The 20,988-nt window shown below is 50.3% G+C and overlaps 1 protein-coding gene across 3 annotated transcripts in view; it reads right to left on the bottom strand.

Moving 5' to 3' along the window:
* Window positions 1-3,407: 3,407 nt before the first annotated feature.
* COPZ1 (COPI coat complex subunit zeta 1) overlaps window positions 3,408-20,988 on the bottom strand; it is a 30,202-nt gene continuing 12,621 nt past the window's right edge. For 2 of the 3 annotated variants that reach the window (XM_040979995.1, XM_040980000.1), the window contains 8 exons: window positions 11,536-11,604; window positions 10,170-10,251; window positions 9,462-9,553; window positions 8,493-8,548; window positions 6,847-6,924; window positions 6,700-6,751; window positions 5,460-5,498; window positions 3,408-4,682 (listed from right to left, as the gene is read on the bottom strand). In XM_040979995.1, the coding sequence (XP_040835929.1) occupies window positions 4,635-4,682; window positions 5,460-5,498; window positions 6,700-6,751; window positions 6,847-6,924; window positions 8,493-8,548; window positions 9,462-9,553; window positions 10,170-10,251; window positions 11,536-11,604 (516 nt within the window). In that variant the 3' untranslated portion in view covers window positions 3,408-4,634. Of the gene's footprint in view, window positions 4,683-5,459; window positions 5,499-6,699; window positions 6,752-6,846; window positions 6,925-8,492; window positions 8,549-9,461; window positions 9,554-10,169; window positions 10,252-11,535; window positions 11,737-20,988 lie in introns of those variants that run through there. The other variant, XM_040979989.1, reaches the window with a different exon arrangement.

Raw genomic sequence — 20,988 nt, 5'->3', positions numbered from 1 at the left:
CTTCTGGTTCCTGCCCCGCTGGCCCTCAGGGCCTGCTCCTGAGTCATCTCTCTCTGTTAGAATCAAATCTCCTGAGGTCCCGTCTGCTATTGCAGTGTTCAACCTGAACTTCTTAATTCAGCAACTGTGGCCTGTTGGCTCCTGCTTCCCTAGTCCTCTCAGGTTTTTGCTTCACCTCAGTGTCCTCAGAGGCAAGGGAGAGAGCCCACGGCTGGAGTGGGCAAAGTTGGGGGTTGTGAGCAGGAGCCTTGGGCCTAGCGCTCCCTCCCACCCCAGAGAGGTCAGCCGTTGCCCTCAGCTTCAGTCTCTGGCTGCTTCTTCTATGCTAGCGATAAATCCTGTCTTTGTCTCCCCTCTGACCCCCAGCCCCAGGCAGGATGGGGGTCAGAGGCTGGGGGAGGGGTGGGTGTGGAGGAGGGGCCGATACAAGGAGAGTGGGAGGGGAAGATGGACAGGAGCAGCTGGTGGGCAGGCAGAAGGAGGGGAGAGGGTGGGCAGAGGGGATGGGGCCTCTTGAGTCGACAGATCCTGGACATTCCAGCAGGTCTGCATTCCAAGCGAGAAAGCCAGGATTCCAGAGATGTGGAAATACCTACAGAAGGGCCCCCTCTGCACATGGAGTCTGAAATGCTGGGAGACGGGGTGGCCGGTTGGTGTGGGGTGCCTTAAGAAGCTACCAAGAGAAATGAGAGAAAATTGTGAGAACCATCTATTCGCCACACATGTGTGCCATACATGTGCACCACGCACATGCACACACACACACACGCACATGGATTTATGGCCTGTCAGCATCAGCATGAGGGAGCCCAGGAGCCAGACTGCCCCTGGCCAGGCCCCTCCTCAGCAGCTTCTCCGCCTGTGGCTTGTCTGTCTCCATCTCCTCCTTTCTCTTGGTTTCCAGCCTCACTTTCTTTGTGTCTGTTTTATTCTCTCAGGTTTGGATTTTCTTGCTCAGCTTCTGTCTCCATCACTTTCCACTGTCTGTTGCTCTGTCCATCTCCTTGTCCCCTCCTCTGCTTTCTGGACCTCTCTCCATCTCCCTGTCCTTGTCAAACTTCTGCCCAGCCACATCCTACCTCATTCCGCAGCCCCCTGCCCCCGGGGACACTGTTCTGGCCCAGGGTGGATCTTTGGAAACTAGGGTGCAAGGAGAGGGATGGGAAAGAAAAAAGTTTTTGAGAGTCCTTGTTTTGGTGGGAAACTCACGCTGGATTGTGATACAGTATGAAGAGGTTAGAGGGTGTCCAGGGAAAAGGAGATTGAAAGCAGAAGAGCAAACACTGAAGAAGAGTAAAGACTTGGGGTGCCCTCTAAGGGTTGTCTAAAGGACAGGAACTGAGGGGACTCTACTAAGCCATTAGAGACTTGGAGACAAAAGATGTGATGGACCCTTTGCAGTCACAGTTCCAGACCCTTCCGCCTGCCTGGCAAGTTCTCTGAGCCATCATCTTTCTCCCACTGCTGCAGATCATCTTGGAGCGCTGTTCCTTCCCATGAACCTTGCATCCCCTCTCTTCCTCCCCCAGTGAGAATGACATCAGCTCTGGCGGCCACCGTCCCCAGCGCTGCTGCTGATGTATCTCCCGTGGGTGAAGCACAGGCCAGCTGCCCTCACCCCACCCGTTCTTTCTCTAGTCTGAGGGCCTGGGCTCCCAAGCCCAGAATCCCAGAGTGGGGGTGGGAGGAGGCTAGACCAGAGAGGTGGCTGCCAGACAGACATGGCCATGATGGTAGAAGAGGGGGCCTGGGCACCAGGGGGAAGGCGCTTGAGGAAAAGGCTGCATCAGTAAATCACCCTGTGGGGGGCTCCTTCTGCCCCAGCTCAGTGGGGTGGAGAAAGGATAGACATTTGGGTTGGGGGGGTGGGAGTGAGGGATCACCACATCTGGCAGGCAGGTGTCTGGCATGGTTCAGGCTGCAGTCACTTTCCCAGCCAAAGCAGAGGAAGGGAGGTAAGGGGAGGAGGGGCTTCCTAGGTCCCCAGGGACAAGAGAGAAAGGCGGAGAGGCCCACGGTCAGAGGACTCGGGGAGGGAGACGGGGAGATTGTCAGAGCTTGCTCAGCAAACTCTGCTTCAGTGCTGGGCATGGCTTGACTCAGTCCCAAAAGAAAATTCCCGGCCAGAGGATGGGCTAGGTCGGGGCATCTGTTTCATTCCCAGTGGGAAGCAGAAGGCAGGAAAAGTTCAAACCAAGAAGGCTAGGAACCTGGAAGCTCTGGACTCCAAACTTGAGATCTAGACACAACTGCACTGGCCCACGTCATCACTGGTCACCACCTTCCAACTATGGAAGTAATTCAGCTGCACCCCAGGGTGGTGCTGGTTGTTGAGTAGGAAGATGAGCTCAGAAGATGGTGATACCTAAGCCTACATCCACCACCCTGGACCCCAACTTTCAGTGTAGGGCCACAGTCAATCCTGACACACCCAAGCATGTTCCTAACTTCTGAGGGGTCCTGGGCACAGGCGCCTAACAGTCTCTTCAGGTTTCCATAGACAAGCAGGCGAGACTGGAGGATGCTGTGTTTCCCGCTGCACTTCTGTCACCTTGCCCTGGAGCCTTTCTATCAGAGGAGTTAATTCGGCATCTAGCTTAACCCTGCAACTGCAGGCCTGTTCTGTGTGCTGTAGAGGTGACTGCGAAGGAGACCCTGCAAACCGCAGCGGAGAGGAGGGCCCCCCCCACTCCTTTTACCCCCCCTTAAAATCCTGCAGAGGAAGGGGCAAAGAAAACCAAAGCATTCTCTTGTCGCCGCGGCAACCATAAAACCCCAGCTAAATCCATCTTGTGAGCTCACCGCCCCATTAAGATGCAGGGCCAGGCTCTGCGCCAGCCCAGCCACATTCATTTGTGCGAATAAAGGTGGAGGAGGGGGAAGGGAGCAGGCTCTGGAGGGACGGGGAAATGGCGAGAAGAGGTTATTTACACCACCGTCCTGACCTTCTGGAGCAGTGCTGGCTCCGATAAATAACCCGCTCAGCGCCGTTGTGGAGCAGGAGTGGGAGGCGCAGGAAGGGAGCAGGGCCTAGAGGAGAGCCCCCACGCAGGTGCGCGTCTCCCGGTTACTAATGGCTGAGGCGGGAGCAGGCAGCTGGCTTTGGGGGAGTTGGTGGGGGGAGAACTTGGTTCCCTGAGACTCCCACTGAGAAAATACCAGCCCCACCCTACCCCTGGCGCCAATTTCCAGGCAAGGGGACTGGGAGATGCCAAGGAAGCAAACAGTCCCGTAAATTAGGGATTGGGGGTGGAGGGATGGGATGGGGGAGGCGTGTAGAAAGAGGAGATTGCTGGGGAGTCTCTGAGGCAGGAGGGAAGAAATATTGTAAGATAGGGAGTGAGGGGGTGCTGGGGAGATCGGAGCCCTGCCAAAATAAGAGGAACAGAAACATCATACAAAGGCAGTTTGGAAAAAGAAACTGGGTTTATTCCTCTTTGCATGGAGCGGGACAGGAAGGTGGCTGGCTAGCTTCTGGACTCCAGACACTTCTGACACAAAGATGCCCAGTTATGTGCCTCACTGCCATGTTGCAGTTGGCAGTTAGTGGATGGGGCAGAACACTGAAGTCTCAGGAAGATTTTTAAAGACTGTGTGTGTAGAAACTTTGGGTCACGGCGAAGAATAAGATTAAAGAGTTCTATCCTTGCCTCCCTGGGGAAACCCATTCCCAAAGGAAAGGCCCCTGTCTCGAGGGGAAGGGAGGCAGGGAGCCCAGACCTACAGCTCAGATCTAAGGCCAAGGCAGGGCAGCAGAAACAGAACCCAGGCTGAGCAGCAAATGCCTGTGGAAAGCTCTGGGGCTGACAGAGCCTAGAGGCCCAAGTCTGGTGTTCTGTTTCGTCCAGTTCTGCACATTTCTTCTTCCCTAGACTACAGTGGAATTTGAGTTCCTGCGCCTGGCTTTGCTGCAGTGCACAGAGGGACAAATCGGACTGCAGTGGTGGAGACTTAAAGATGCCCATGGGATGGGAAAACACTCCCACGAACACCACTACGATGGGTCACGGGCAGCTTTGCGGCTTGTATGCTAGGAATGGTGTCAAGAATGAATTTTACAAGCCCTCTCCAGTAAAATCTCCTGTCACTATTTCTTGCACTCTGCCCCCTCCCAACCTCTTGACGAGGGCAGAGGGTTGAGCAGCAAGCACGAAGGGGAGAAAACAAGTGGAAGGCTCTGTGTAGGAGGGAGCTCTTCTTCCCCGCCCCGACAATCTATCCAGGTGGTGGGGACGAGGGCTGGGTGAGGGCCAAGGGAGGAAAGCACGCAGCACATTCCTTCTCCAGCTTTGATCTGAGGAGCATGTACAGCAAAGGATGCAGGGAGTTGAGGAGAACACGCCGGGAATAGGGGGGAGGAGGGTCAGGACAGCGCGGGAGCATTCTCTCCAGAAAGGTGACAGGCGTGTCCCCTGCCTGGCCTCCAGGCCTGCTGGGGGGATTTTAGAAGGAGAAGGAACAGGATGTGCACAGGAAGGTTGGAGGAGTAGGGGCCAGCCACAGAGAAGGTTGAGACTGAAGGATCCCTTGTGATCCCTGAGGTGACCCTGACAGCATCGCTCGGGTACTGGAGGAGAAGTCACAGCAGCTGTGTGGAGTTTCTGAGGGGTGAGGAGCCGGGGACGGTGGGGTCTTCACCGGAGGAGCGACCACTTGATCTGCTCTTTGGCCGACTGCAGCACCTGCAGAGGCAAGGAGAGCGTTGAGGACAGGCTGCTGAGGGGCAGGGTGGGGAGGAGGGGATCCCCTTCCCCTCACTCGCCTTCCCTGTCCTTAAAAACACTGGGGGCTGGTGGAGCGGGGAACAGAAATCCCCAAGGAGAGAGGAATGGGAGGAAGCTCTTTAAGGTCCCAGAGGGTTGTCAGTTTGGGAGATTCCAAAAAATTTAAAATCCACTGTGGGGATGAAGAGAGAAGAGGTATATACCTAGGAGCAGAGAGAAAAAACTGGGGGTTACTGGGCATGTGTTAAAGAGGGCGTGTCTCACATCCATATGGACTTCTTGGGGAGAATTCCCAGAGAGCAGAAAACAGACTCCACGCCCCAGCCCGTCAGGTGCACCAGCTATCTGTAGTCTGATCTGCAGAACCCACACATTCTGGGATAGGCAGTTCCAGCGTAGGCCTCATTTGCATAATAAGAGAGAGAGAGTGTGTGCGCACACAGACCATCTGCTTAAGGCAAGCCTCTGCTGGGGAATAAATCACAGAAAGTGGCATCAGGCAGCGAGGGTTTGAAGGGTACTGAGCAAGGCTGACAGTACCACTCACAAGGAAACCGGGAGAAGACTCGGAGCCGGGTAGGGAGCATTTAGCTATAGGGTCTCAACTCTGGGGTGAGAGGAAGCCAAGGATGATGTGTCTTCCGTCTGACACTCAGCCAGACTCGGTGGGTGGGCTGGGAGGCAGGCCTCTTTAGGGACCCCATCCGTCCAGAGAGAGAAGAGACCAAGTCATACCTGAGACACAGTCTGCTCCGTCAGGGGGACATCTTCACCCTGTGACCCAGAGAGGAGCATTTAGTGTGACAGAAAGCTGGGCGGTAACCTGACAGGAGGCTGGGAGTGGGGATCCACTAGGTACTTCTTTCAATGGAAGCGAAGGGCAAATGCCCTAAACCTCAAGTCCCTCGTAGGGACGAGTGCAGCCATGGTTTTACTTGGCAACAGGGACCATGGACACAGAAGGGTCATTCCATCCATCCTCTGCTTCAAGGCAGGAAGTCGTCTTAAAAAGATTTATTCCACCCCAAGTCATCAGCACGTTATGTGATCCTCAACTCCCTCAACCTGGGGGTGGGGAACTTGATTCCCTGGTTTGTGAAGACCTTCCCTGAATATCAATATCGCCAGGCAAAGGATGAGGGGGAGCCAGGGGCAGTTTAATGGATCCCGCAAGGCCTGATGGGTAACGACAGCATGTTAATTTGAAGAAATCAACTGCTGCAGCAGCAGCCTGAGCAGGAGAGGGGGGGCGTGGGGGGCCCCTCTCTCTTGCCACTCAGAGACATATGTTAGAGGAGAAGATTAAACTATGCAAATGGAGCCCACGGCAGTTAAGGGAGAAGATTTCCCATTACCCGGCACTGTCAGCTTTCACTCTGTGGAGGTCAGATCCGGGACATCTTGTGAACATGGAGATGTACCTTGCTCAGCCATCTCTAGCCCCCCAGTATGTTGCTGGTGGCTCCCTCTGCACCCACTAGTATCTCCCTAGAAGATCCACAACCTCCAGTGGTTAACTCAGAGGCCCCTTCCTGGCATCCCTAGTGCTCAAGTGGGACAAGGTTCTGGCAAGCAGGTACCATCCTGATGCAGAAGGATTAACCTTAGTTATGCAAGTCTTTGACAAGGTAGACACTCCTCTGCCTCCAATGATGGGGCCGTCCCCACAGGAGAAAGAAGCTAAACTTCCATCCTTTATAGCCTCAGAAGCAAGACTATCAGTTTCTCTTATTTCATTGCTCATTCAGTAAGTCTGTATTTACTGTCAACTGCACAAAGACTATGGGCTGCGAGGTTCCAGGGCAGAAGCAAGCTGCTTCCGCAACCTTCCTATGGGATAGTGAGGAAAGGGAAGAAGGTTGCACGGATTCTATGAGATCACTCCTGGGACAGATTCAGCAGCTCTGGTCCCGGGGGGTGCAGCTATGAGTGGATGGGGGGTGGGAGGGGATACAGGGAAACGCACTCTGCTTACCCTTAATGCCACCCGGTGTACCACCTGCTGAGGATCGCTCTCTAGGATCACCCTGCAAAGACAAAGGCAGTTGATGGTTTGCTCTTTCCTGCTGCATTAGCTTTAGGATGCTCAGGGTACAGGACCTTCTCACCCCACAGCACTTACCCTCCATCTACAATTTCATCCACGGCCAAGAAGAGCCCCTCCATGTTCTCTAGCAGAGCTCGCTTTTCCACGTTTTTCCTGAGTCCCCAAGAGAAAAGAGAAATCGTTCATGTGTGATTGTACTCCCAGGATACTGTCTGAATTCAAGATCCTAGACAGGTGAATATCTGCATGCACTCCATGGACACAATGTAAAGTGAAAAACTTTCTAGCTCCTCTATTCCAAAATCCTATCTTTTCCTTTTTTTAAGATTTATTTATGTTCATTAGTAAGATTTACAAAGAGGAGAGACAGAATATCACCATTCACTGGTTCACTCCCCAAGTGGCCACAATAGCTAGAGCTAAGCTGAACCAAAGCCAGGAGCTTCTTCCAGGTTTCCCATGAGGGTGCAGGGTCCCAAGGCTTTGGGCAGGCCACAAGCAGGGAGCTGGATGGGAAGTGGAGCAGCTGGGACATGAACCAGTGTCCAGATGGTATGCTGGCAATTGCAGGTGCAGAATGCTCCCCTCTTCCTACTCTTATTTGCTAAGGATCAGGAATGTCAGGGGGAGATTCTATTCAGAGCTTTCTTTTCTTTCCTACCTACTATGATGCTAGTCATGACATTGCTCATAAACACTGACATTCGTAGGTGGAAAAAAGTAAACGAAGCTAAAACTCAATCTGGAAGAGGCAGGAGGTAGGAGAGCTTGCACTCAAGGCTCTGACAAACCTGTTAAAGCCCTCTCTGCTCTCCCTCCCTGCACTGCACCAGTTCTGCTCAGGCCCTGAAAAGCGATCCAAAGAGGGGTGGGGAGTAGGGGAGGGTGGGGGCTGGGAACTGCCAGGGTCCATATCCAGCAGTCTCGGATCCGGTGGTTAGTGCATGTGACCTGTCACATCGTCAGATTGACTCTTTCCCTAGATTACCCAAAATGAAGTCTATTCATTCACCTGGCTAAGAAATAAATCATCCCCTTCCTGAGGAAATCTGAGCCATCCGCCCTGCTGGTTCTGCGGGGCTGAGGGCGCCTGCTGTTCCACTCTGGATGACTGTCTGGACTTGGTCACTTGGGAGCTGCAGGGGAATGAGATGCAGGGCCTCCAGGTTTGCAGGCAAGGACTCTGTCTCTCCCATTGCCCTCTCCACACGGAGAACAGAGCAGGCCGTGGAGGTGGGTTGGGAGGCCCAGGTAACAGGCACATTTCTTTCTGTTCTCCAGAGGGGGAAAAACTCAGGCTTACAAGTGGAGGAGTGTTGCTTCCAATCTGGGTACTGATGTTTTATCGGGGGTACCTCCTGTGCTTGCCCTCTCCCTACTTCTGAGGTCTAGAATGGAACCCCAGAAAGCATCTCTAGGTGCTCTGTTGTCAGGCAGAGCCATTGGGAATGACAAGGGCAGACAGCAGTACGTAAGATTCTGCTCCCTCCCCACCTCCTTCCTTAGGGGGGAAATCAGCGCACAGGAGGGAGGGATGTGCTTCATCCAAGTCTTCCCCATCTGTGTGAACCGTCCTGAGAGAATCAGCCTCGCTTCAAAAATTAAATCAAAACAAACAACTAAATCAAGTCCCTGAACCCTCTCCTGACCCCCAAGAGATCTTTGGGCCTCAGAACCAGCTACTTGCTCTCTCAAACTGTTGCCAACTGAGCCCTGCTCACCTCAGCATCTGGCTCAATGAATCGAAGAGGCAATTCAGGACAGCCATGAGCATCAGCTGTTGGGAAACAGAGGAGGCAGGGAGATAAAGTTTAGGGTCCTGAACAAGTGGCTCCATAAAAACAAAGCCTGCCTGGAGCATCCAGTCACATGCTCTCAACAGACTCAGAACTGATAGCAAAGCAGGAACAGAACTTGTGGTTTCTCACAAAATAAAATCTGCCCCATGGTCCCACAATTCACAGCCTCTTTCAGCTAGAAGTTTCCCATAACTGTCTTTGACATGTCTTCACCAACTGTATTTGTGTTACCTGATGTCTGAGGCAGAGGATTTGTTAACCAGGCAATAATGCAAGTCAAAGGAAGGCCTTATCAAAACAAAGCAAAAAGTAACTTCAACCCAAGGAAGCGCTGCAAATTCTAAGCATTGTACTTTACTTTAACAGCCAATATAAGTCAGCAAAGAGGCAGTCCTTTCAAATGTTCACTTTTGCCTCAAATTTCCCAGGGGGCTTATTTTTGCCTATCTACTCTCCTACAAGCCCCCTCCTCTGCAGCAAATAACTTCCTGGGTGCAGGAAGCAGCTGAGGATTACACAAATGGACTTTTCAAGTGACTCCCTCAGAATGGATGTGTTCAACATAACCCTGGTGCTGCTGAACTCAGGTCGGAACTCTTTATAAGAAGCCCAAATATCACTGATCTGTCATTTCGACCACACCTCGGAAATGCAGCCTGAAAACATTACCCAGGGAAGGGTATTCAAGCAACCATGGAGCCTTGTACATGGCGGAAAACTTCCTTTCTGTGCTGATTCACTTGCTGCTGAGTCATGTTCCCGGATGACTTCGTTAACCCAGTCCAAATCCAGGGGGAGCCGGCTCACCCAAGCCCCAAGCCAGCAGCCATGTCCCACCTGTGGTTTAGGAATTGGGATGAGTGACAGCAAAGAGGGCTTGGGGATTCTCACCTCATTTTCATAGGAGCTGCCGATCACATAGAAATAGAGGTCAATACTGCTTTTGTACACCACGGTTAGGCCTTCTAAGAGAGCAATCTCACCTGGTGGGGGGAAAAGGTGGCCTGAGCGGAGGAAGAACACGCGCCTGGTGCACAGCCATTTTAGGCTGAGGCCAGGCAGGTTAGCCTGACCTCCAAAGACTGGAGTTGATTTGTTCTTTTTATTTTTTTATTTATTTATGTATTGATGGGGGGGGGGTACGGAGGAAGCAGAAGTACCAAGTGGAGGAGTCTAAATGTATCTTCTCCTGTAGCCACCTCCTCCCCCTCCTGCCCACTACACTTGTATATGAGACAGGATACTAGTCGCTCCTTCGGAGGTGAAAATGCAGAGCGGTCACCTTTACAGACTTCCATTTACCTGCCCTAATGGATGCGGTACAATAAGCAGCGCTGCAGTTAAATTTGTCAAGTGAGGCTCATAAATCCAGGGACTAGACAGGTAGCTAACAGCCAACCTTCCAGCACGGTATTCCCGCGTGAGGTACACTCACCTCCCCATTACATTTCTGAAGAGTTTATTATATGAGGGGAGGAGGGGGAAAAAAGAGAGAGAAAGGAAGCAGAGTCATTTCTTCCTTTCTCTGCAGTCTTGTTGCCACACCTTCCCACCACAGTTCCCCCCAACACGGGGAGCAGTGAAAGGAAAATGACCTACTGTCAGTCCGATGGGTCTTGTTGAAAATGTTCTTCTCAAAGGCCTTTTGCTCCTTCACACTGGGGTAAGTGTCGTCATAGTACTGGTCAGAGAGAAGGGACACACAGGGTTGGGTCAGCAGAGCTGGGTCAAGAATGATCAGTGACTGCACTTGGCCCTGGGACTTGGCTTTCCCTCCTGCAAGGCCTGGAGCAAGGGAGAAATACTGACCTGCAGAAGACTGCAGAAGCAGGGAGTGGGCAGTGAGTGGGCAAGTGTTAAGTGTAAAGGAGCTGCTAGCGCAAGCAACCCCACCTCCTGTTTAAGGCTGCCTGGGGATGAGGTTCTGCTCCCATCTGTATTCTGGGAGGGCTTTCCCGACAGCACTTCCATCAAGCCCTCCCTAGGAGCAATGCCAGAACACAGAAAATGCTGCAGGCACAGGCCGCTTCCTTCAGGTCCTTACCTGCTGTACACAGCTCAAGAAAAGGGGGAAAGGGGTGACTGGCTGTGAAACGCTCCTCACGGGAAGGCAACTCTACTCTGTGATCTACCACATTTGAGCTTTCTTTGCTTCAAACGGAGAGGAGCCGGGGCGATCTGGCTTGTTGCTGAGCCCACTCCCAAGCTCTCCCTGGCAAGGGGGCGGAGGTGCAGGCTGCTAAATCGTGCTGCTCTTCAGGGGCTAATCCGTCGCAGTCAGCTGAAGACCTATGCCAGGTCTGGCATTTTGTAACTGGATAACTGTTTCAAAAGGTGTCCTGCATAGTTACATCCAATTACAGGGAGGAACAGCTGGTGAATTCTAAACTAATCTCTACCTGCTGATTGATTTATGCTGTGCTCGCCCGGAGCTAATACACCAGGGACAGAAGAAATTTCTACATGAGAGGGAGAACACGGAGGCAGAGGAGAGGGGTGTCATCTTCCCTGCTTTTCAATGGATGTGAAGTTGGAACCAGAAGGCTGGGGAAGCAAGGAGGCAACCAACACACTTGCTGATGACTGTAGACACTCACAGGGCTAGACTACCGAAACTGCAGAATTCCCTGGAAAAACTCCAGCAAGGTGCAAGGGCAGAAGGGGAGAGGTCAGGGGTGATGGACATGGGCAGGCTGCTTCTATCATCCAGACACTGCTCGACTCAGGAACTTAAGGTTCCTAAGCTGTTCCCTGCCCTGAAGCTGGTGACGAAGGAGGTTACATTCTAAGGACACGAGGAGGAGAAGCAGCACAAGGAACAGAAACGTGAGGCTGACCTGGAGTGCTCAAGATAAGATGGAGGAAGTCTCGTGGAGGATCATGAATGAATAGAGCCAGTCCCAATACTTCAATCTCAGCAGAAGTCTTTGTCCTGTTCATTAAGTAATTTGAAAGAGAGCCTCACCTTGGCAAAAAGTCGATCTCCATCGTTGTCCAGAATCAGGATGGCTTTGACAGTATACAGGGAGGGTTCCTGAAGAGACAGGAACACAACTTCAGTCCCCATGACTCCAACACCACCAGCAAACCACAAGCTTCTCCTGCTCCCCTTTGGGCTGCCGCTCTGTCCCCCATCCCAGAATGACTCCATTTTTCACTTTCCCCATTGAAAATGACCACTGGTGAATGCACTTGGGTGAGGGAAGGGAGCATTTAAACAAGGGCCTCCCAGCAGCCACAGACACGCATTTTCTCACTCTCACACAGGGCTTCATCAAGGTGGGTCAAGCTATTATCTCCCAATGTTACCATACAGTTATTTTCAAAATTACCCTCCTTCCCTGATCTCCCATGCACAGGTGGCCATGGAATGGGATCAGATTAATTAACAGGCAATGCACGAGGCCATTTGGAAAGAGTAGATTGCCCTCGCACACTTGAAAGTTTCTGCAGTCCCAATGCAGTGGCAATGCAGAGGCATAAAACAAGCCTTCCACAACTCACCCACGCACGGAGTAGAGAGAAATGAGCATTTGTGTGCGCTGGCACACACAGGCACACCAGCTCTGAATGTAACCCAGCGACACAGCCATTTTCCAAAAACTCTCCCCCGCTACCCGACTCCTCCAGGAGCCACCGCCACTAACAAACTCACAAAACCCAAACTACACCCTAGGGGAGTTAACAAGTGGGGAGAGGGAGATCTGAAACGCACTCTGGAGTCTGCAGACACAGAGCAGGAGAGCGTTTTCTTTCACCATCAAGAACCAAGCTTAGGATATCAGCTCTCAAATAGAACTACAGCCTTGGCCTTCATGATTACATTAAAACAACAAAAACAAACAAACAAACAAACAAAAAACACCACTCCAGTCCCCCAGGGCAAGGTTCTCCATTCCGCCAGGGCTGGTTTGACCAGGGGCTCGCTCTCCACCCTACCCCACCGTACCCCTGCAGCGGCAAGGGTGAACTACTTTAGGGAAAAGGGGGAGGGGACGCGGCGGCTGCGCGAGGAAGGTGAAGGCAGTCTGCATTCCATCACTTCACAAGCCACTGATATATATCCCTGTGCCATGAGAGGAGGCTACTGCTCCCTACCTCTTTCCTGGCCTTAGGAAAACCACAGCCCACACAAAGACCAAACATTTCTTTGAGCACGTGTTTAACAAAGACCCAAGAATGAGGAGGAAAAAAATACACAATCATTGCCAAGGACCCCAAAACTGTAGCCTCTATACAGGTGACCTGTCCTATGAGGCTTCAAGAGGTGTATGGTTCCACAGAAAAGAACCCAGCTTGAAGAGAGAAGATAGGAGGATTACAAAAACAAGTACAGGGCCCGGCACGGTAGACTAGCAGCTAAAGTTGTCACACACCCAGGATTCCAAAAGGATGTAAGTTCTAATCCCGACCACCCTGCTTCCCAACCAGCTCCCTGCTTGCCTGGGAAAGCAGTGGAGGATGGCCCAAAGCCTTGGGACCCTGCACCCATGTGGGAGACCCAGAGGAGCCTCCAGGTCAGCTCAGCTCCAGCCTTTGTGGCCACTTGGAGAGTGAATCAACGGATGGAAGATCCTCTCTTTCTCTACTCCTCCCTGCATGACTTTCCAATAAAAATAAAATAAATCTAAGATTTCCCCATTTGATTTCTTGAAGACAACTATTTTTGTGTTTTGTGCATTGATTTATCCTAGGACAACGCGTGACATGTACTAAACACTCAGTATTTGGTGAATAATCAAGAGATAAAGGAAGTTTGAGAATAAAAAATTTTTGATATAGTAAAATTAAACTCACATATAAGCATATTTTCTGGTGTGGCTGTTTTTGGGGCTATTACTACCAACTTTATCTTTCCTTTGATAAATATTCCTTGTAAGATGCCCACTCTATATATTTTTTTCTGATTTATTTATCTTGAAAGCAGCATGACCAATGGAGAGAGAGATCTTCCATTGGCTGGTTTGCTCCCCAAATGCTTGGCTCAGCCAGGCTGAATCCAGGAGTCCAGCTTTCTATGGAGTCTCCAGTGTGTGTGTGTGGGGGGGGGGGGGCGGGCAGAAACCCAAGGGCTTTGGCCAGAATCTGCTGCTTCTCCAGGTATATTAGCGGGAAACAGAGCAGTCAGGACTAGAACTCAGATATGGGATATTGGTATTCCAAGCACACTGTGCCACAAGGGCTATGTAATACTCTGGAATAAACAAAAACAAGAGGAACTCCTTTCAAAACTCTGCTGCCTAACAGAGGGAATGCCTCTCGAGTCTAGACAAAAAAAAAAAAAAAAAAAGCCACAAATAAAAAGCTCTCCTAACTCCTCACAGATCTTCCCACAGAGCAGGCTCCGTTCTACAGTAACCTGGATTCTCAATTTGTCAAAAGGGATACACAATAGTTTCCGTAATGGGGAGGGGAAGGGTTTGGGAAAGGTTAACAGAAGGAATTTTTGAGTAACTGGGGTGGGTGTCATGGATCGAGTCCCAGCTACTCTGCTTCTGATCTAGTTCCCTGTTAATATTCCTGACAGAGCATCAGATGACAGCCCAAGTGATCAGGCCCTTGTCATCAACGTGGGTGACCCAGATGGAATTTCTGGCTCCTGGCTTCCACCTGGCTCTGTCCTGATGGTTGCAACCATTTGGGAGAATGAATCAGGGATAGAAGATCTCTCATCTTTCTGTCATTTTGTTATCCAAATAAATAAATCCTATAATAATGAGAAGCAAATAACTTTTCCTAAAGCCTTTTCCCTGGAAATCTTTGGCTTTCTTAGTCTACTTACATTCACAGCAACCTTAGAAAGCGGTCTATTGGCTTAAACTGATCTGGCATAAGTAACTGGTTCTCGCAACCACCGTCTGGCATCCCTGGAAGGAACAAGAATCCAAAAAAAAAAAAAAAAAAAAAAGCCAAGCCCTAATGGCCACTAGCCAGCTGGGAGAGGCAGAGTCATCCTCTGTGGCTGACAGGTTGCCAGTCCCCAAGCAGCCATGCTGGCCAAAGAGGAAACACATCCCTGGTGCTGTTCCTACTCCTGCCTTCTTCCCTTGGCTTCCTGGAAGGCACCATCACAGAAAACAGAAGCCCTGGATTTTCCTGGGAAAGATCAAAGGCAAGCTAAGGAAGGTGAGGCAGAAGACTAATTTTGACTGAGAGAGGAAAAAAGGCACCACCGAAAAAACTGCTCGTTGCCAACTTCCAAAGGAACAAAGCAGCGAAGTTGGGCCAGGAGCTGAAAGACTGCTTTGCTCCTCTGCCTTGCTACAGCTGCAGCCCACAGCTTCTCCTTTACTTCTCCTGCCACCTCCTGTCTGCAGCTGGTTCCACTTCAGCCTGGGGCCCTTACCACTCAGGAGAGGCGCAGGGCAGAAGTTTCCCTGGTGCAATAAAACCAGCCAGTTTAAAGGCCCCAGAAGCCATTACAGGTAATGAAATTGCATTTTAAGTTTTTTGCAAAGGGCAGGTTTATAAATAACTCTCAGCTACAAAGAAGTGGGTTTCCTGGACAATAGACCAGGTGTGACCTTGTAACATATTAAAGGCTGATTGCTGAGAAAGATTCTACAAGCTCTGGGCCGTTTTTTTTTTTTTTTTTTTCCTTTAATATCTATTCTTCCCTCCCACTCCCAAAACGGGCAGCTGCTAGCAAGCTTTCGAGACAAAGTTCTGTGATGCACTGACTTTCGGAGAGCCACAGCCTGAGTGTAAAACAGAACTTCACCTCAAATGCTAATGGCGCCTAGGAATGATGTATAGGCAGGCTGCTTGGTGGGAGGCTCGGTGGCTGGGACCGAGTTTCATGTACGTTTTGATTATCAAGAACAGTAGAATGCACTCCTCAGGATAGCTGAAACATCATCAAACAAGCAACCAGACGGCTGCCAATGAGCCTTTGATCTCAACCAGGGGCTTCTGAAGCCTGGTGAAAGACTTCAGCATCTTCCAGAAAGAACCCTTTCCCCAATACAAAGAGGATGAGGGAAAGAGTCGCTCCTAGTGCTGCCCCCTGTGGGCCCTCGCGATGACCTGCAGCTTCCTGGGGAATTTCATCCGCAGAAGTATTTAAAAGGCAGCTCCAGGTGAAAGGCTGTCTTGAAAGTCAAACAGGTAGAAAGGGATTCTGAAAGAGTCCGCTCATAATGCATGCTTTAAGAGAACACTACTGCGTAAGATCCTGCTGTCACCAAAAACCTGGGGGAATAGTGTTCGAAGAACATAGACAAGATATTTGGGAAATGTGCTTGTTTCTGTCAGTGGAAACAAAACCAAGAAGCCTTTATGGAGCTAGAAGACCTGATCCACAACTGAAAGCATAACAAAGAATCTGGTTGAGATTTCTGAAAGTTCTTCCTTCCCAACTTTAAAAGAAACCCTTAGAGCCCCCTCCAAGGGAGGGTACCTGCAGCAATTGCATCAAGAAGCACTTCTCTCACTCCTATTTATAAAGTCAGAGCAAGACAGTAAAAACTAGAAGGATGAGTTTCCAGATTTCACATGGCTAAGCAGGTGTTTTGCTCCCTGACTCTGTGCCAACATTTTAAAAATTAAAAGCTCCTGTGGATTTAAGAGCTCCAGTTTGCCAGCAATAAGCTCACGGACTTCAGAAGAGGTGGGGGTGATTAACTAAAGGCTGTGACAAGGAGGAGCTGCTTTCACGGGCCAGATTCGATCCAAGCACAGCTCAGGGAAGATGAGGAACCATCGGCAGCACAGAACATTACCCAGCTGACACAAGACCAAATATTGATTACGAGGAGGAAATAACATGTGTCTTAGGAAGAACTGATGGCAGGAGACAGCCAGGATCTTCCGGTGCTGTATAAATACAAAATATGAAAAGCACAGCAGCCGAGAACCCTGACATTATAGAAGATGCCTCGAAACTCCTGGGTTAGCCATTAACTCCGGCTCTCCCTTTCTCTTAGATTCAGTTCCTCATCGGAGAAATGAGAGGCTTGACCTAGATCAGTTGAGGTTAATACCTTTTTTGAGTTACAGCAGACCCTGCTGATAAGCTGTTAAGATCTATGGGCCTTGGACCCTGCAAAATACACGTTCTCAAATTTTTATGATTTTATGAGTTCGGTGACTCTACTTCAGAATTAAACAAGTTTCTTTCTTTAAGATAAAAAAGGCGGGGTGGGAAGGGGGTGAGGAGACAGGGGCAATGAGTGAAACCTTTGTAAATCGGCCCCCTTCCTCTGCCTTGCATCCAGTAACGACTTCAGTAAGTGTGTGGCCTTCATAAATTAATAAATATAATTGAGAAAACCTACACAGCCAGCAGGGGGAGTAGAGGCCAGCAGCATACTTCTCCCACTTGCAGCCACTGGATTTGGTGACAGGAATGGGCAGGACACTGATAACCAAGCCCCACGCTCTTCAGGGAAAGCAAAGGCTCAGGCCCTTTCTTAAAATGTAGAATGCCCACCTGCTATGGAATTTTTTACCCAGAGGTCACAGCCCCAAATTCATCAACTATCCTGGCAGTCAGAGTCCCAGAAATGAGGCGCCAAGCGGCACTGCTGGGATGACGAACTGGACACGCAGAACCAGACCATCTTCCACAGCTGAGACAACAGAGGCACTTTCCGCACAGGCCACTGTGGTAACACTTACTTTTCAGCAAAACAACAAACAAACAAACAAAAAACAACTAACAACAACAGCAACAGAAACCTAAGCAGGGAGAAATTCGTTTCTGGGCCCACTGCTTCCCCAGAGCTGCTCCTGAAATGGAAAAGTCTCTGGGAGTGTGAACTGACAGCTTCTGGGTCCACCTGGGAGTCTCTGCTCCAAATCACACCCTGAGGCAGAATGCCCTCCTTTCCTCGGGTCCCAGGTTCAAGCTAAGAACTACAGCCTAGTGGCTAAATCCTGGCCTTGCATCCACCATGATGCCCTATGGGCACTGGTTCATATCTCAGCTGCTTCATTTCGCTTCCCATCCCATCCAGCTCCCTGCTTACCGTCTGGGAAAGCAGTAGAGGATGGCCCAAGATCTTGGGACCCTGCACCTGTGTGGGAGACCCAGAAGCAGCTCCTGGTTTCTGGCTTCAAATCGGCTCATCTTTGGCCATTGTGGCCACTTTGGAAGTGAATCATCAGATGGATGTATCTCCTCCTCTCTGTAAATCTGACTTTCCAAAAAAATTGAGGACAGCCCAAAGACTTGGGACCCTGCACCCATGTGGAGACTCAAAAGAAGCTTCTGGTTCCTGGCTTCAGATTCAGCTCACCTCCAGCCATTGCAGCCACTTGAGTAGTGAAATAGTGGATGGAAGATCTTTCTCTCTGTACCTCCTTTTCTCTGTTTATCTGCCTTTCCAATTAAAAACAAAAACAAAACAAAAAAACCCCACCAAAACCACACCACATGCTAGACAAGAACTGGGAGACAAGTGGTTCATAGCGCTAGCCAGACCAACTGGCTGTGGATGGGGATGCCAACCCTGCCAGGGAGAAAGTGGAGAAGCCAGATAAGTAGATGGGCTTCAAGTGCAGCTTCAATGGCTGATGTCACACAATAGGGGGAACTTCTTGAAGACATGGGCGTGCTCAAACACCAGAAGAGGTGCACAGGCTGTGGAATTCAATAGCAGGTGGTATGTGAGAGACAACCTACCCTGCCCCAAAGGGGGCGGAAGGGTGGCAGAATGTGGCAGGGTCCCGCCAGCAGAGCATCTGCTAGTGGTGTATGGGGATGCAGGCTCTCAAGCCACCCAGCGGCTGGCTGCCTTGTGGCATCCGCCTTCCCTCTTTCCAATTCTTCCACCACAAGTAGGGAGGTAGACATTTGACCGTTTATGCGCCTATTCTGGTTCCCTTTTCCACAACTGGTTTTCTTGCTGACGCCCCAACTCTGACCAAGTCATGCCAGTAAACAAACAGTAGCAAGTATGGAGATGAAAATGACCCTCAGACTGCCACCAGGCACCCTCCAATATCTGGATAATTGCATCCATCCCTCACCTCCAGGGAAGACCCAGCTCCTCCAGGGTCTGGTTTTCTTCATGCGGAAGGCCCCCTCCTTCTCTTCTGACCATGTGACAGCTCCCCTAGACCCTTGATGTAATTTATACCTTGTCAGGGACCAACTCTTTCCCACCACAGTGAAGGAGAGGGGAAAAAATATATATAAATACGTCGGAAATCTATAACGAGGTCTTCTTGGAGGGCAAGGCATGGGGAGAGTTAGAAGCAGCATCAATTGCTCTTTGGGGGTTTTAGTTCAAGCCAAGGTCTGCTTCCAGCAATCAACCATTAAAACAAGCCGGCCAGAGTAACAGCACAGTTTATTCTGATCATTTAATTTGAAGTGTCAATAAATTAAACTTCAATCAATTAAACTAGGTGTGCAATAACCCAGATGGACACCCCGACACCAACATAATCACAATAAAAATTTTTATGGCTGCCGGGGACCTCACCGGGGGCAGTGCTGGCAAGGCGCGCGCCCTAGCTGAGAAATATATCTCCACAGTGCAGGAATGAGGAGATTGCTTCTCCTAACGAAATGGAGGGGCCAGGCACCAGCAAGGGCGCAGCTGGGAGAGGAGCACAGGGGACTGCCAGGCAAGAGATGGGAGTGCTTTGGGGGCTTAATGTAATTGATACCTTTGCCCAGAGCAGAGGGAGGGGGCATTTAGGCCAAGTACCTCTACTGTTAGTGCCAAAGGAATTTAACAAAAGCCCCCATTAAGATGATTCAGGAAGCAAAGGCCATTGAGCAGGATCAACCTTTAGGAGTCATCAATGTATTCAGCTTCCTCCCCTATTTATTCCAGTACCTTAGGCACTTGGGATGGCCTGACTTTTGAATGTGGTTTAGAATTTCGGGATCTTGTCATTATTTTAGGATGAAATATTAAGGTGTGAAAAAGGAATAGAATTCAAAGTCTAGTCTGTGAAGCACTGGAAAAGTACTCAGCAGGCAAATCCAGAGAGGATTAGCAAAAATGAAACCTACGGACAAAGATTTAAGGATCCAAACTGCTGGAACAATTAAGCTTTGAGGGAGGAAAAAAAAAAGTAAAGAGGGAGGGGTGGAAAGAGCTAAGTCATACCCTGAAGATTAGGAATGGAGTTGCATGCGCAACTGAAAAGGGGAAAGCGGGCAGGCATGGCAGGTGAGAGAAAGCTGTGTCCCGCAGGCAGACAGCCTTCTTAGGGAGCCCTGGAGACTGAAGGACAGAGGGTCTCCTCCCTCAGAGATGACGAGACTTGAAAGTCGGCCTGGATCACTTCATCCAAGAAGGAAAGGAGAGGAAAGGAAAGAAGGCTAGCAGGGAGGGGAGCAGAGGTGGAGGACACAGTTAAGACATCTCTTGGGATCCCTGTGTCCCATAGCAAAGTACCTGGGCTTCAGGCTCACCTCCCTTCGCCCCCACCCTCGGAGGCAGCACACAGCTGGAGTACTGGGGTTCCTGCCACCTGTATGGGACACGCTGAATTCTGGGCTCCTAATGTCAGCCTGGCCCAACCCTGCTACTATAGGCATTTGAGGAGTGGACCAGCAAATGAAAGATCTTTGTCTCTTTTTTTTTCCCCAAGATTTATTTATTTTTACTGGAAAGGCAGATACACAGAAAGAAGGAGACACAGATCAGATAGAAAGATCTTTCATTGCTGGTTCACACCCCAACTGGTTGTAACAGCTGGAGCAAAGCCAATTCAAAGCTAGGGGCCAGAAACTTTCTCCAGGTCTCCACACAGGTACAGGATCCCAAGGCTTTGGGCTATCCTCAACTACTTTCCCAGGCCACAAGCAGGGAGCTGGACAGGAAGTGCAGCAGCCGGGACCGAACCAGCACCCGGGACCGAACCAGCACCCAAATGGGATCCTAGCGGACGCAAGGCAAAAACTTTACCTGCTAGGCCATTGCACTGGGCCCTGTCTCTCATCAGCTGTCTCTGCCTTTCAAATAAACATACAGTTTTTAAAATGTGATCCGTTGTAAAGTAGCTAAATGAAGAAAATCTATGGTTGTTTGTTAAGTTTTCAAAATTAGAACAAATTCTTTGGAACCCCTCTTACTTACCCTGCCCTTCTCAAGATCCTATAGCTATATACCACGTAGAGGTGAGGACAGAGGAACATGCTTTGAGCACATTTTCCCAGAGATAAAAATGTGAGAGGAGGAAGCCTGCAGGAACCTGTTCTGCCTCAGCAATGTCTCGTTACATCCTACCTGGGCACAGTCAGCTCTGGTTCACTGAGGACTGCAGGTAAGATTCAGGTATGCCTCACATTCTCATAAGAAACATCAGAAAACGCCACAGACCAGACGGAGGAGGGAATGAGATACAAAACAGGTAGTGGTTAAAGTTGATTCTAGAATAAAAAATGGAATAAAATCTTGCAGGTTCGTTTTGAGGGTCATATGATTTAGGAAAAATCACCTGATTCTCTATTAAG

Source organism: Ochotona curzoniae, unplaced genomic scaffold (genome assembly GCF_017591425.1).
Source record: "Ochotona curzoniae isolate NIBS_2020 unplaced genomic scaffold, NIBS_Ocur_1.0 contig_1014, whole genome shotgun sequence".
Taxonomy (NCBI): Eukaryota; Metazoa; Chordata; class Mammalia; order Lagomorpha; family Ochotonidae; genus Ochotona; species Ochotona curzoniae.
Note: the sequence above shows the minus strand (reverse complement) of the source record. Positions and strands in the feature narration are given on the sequence as shown.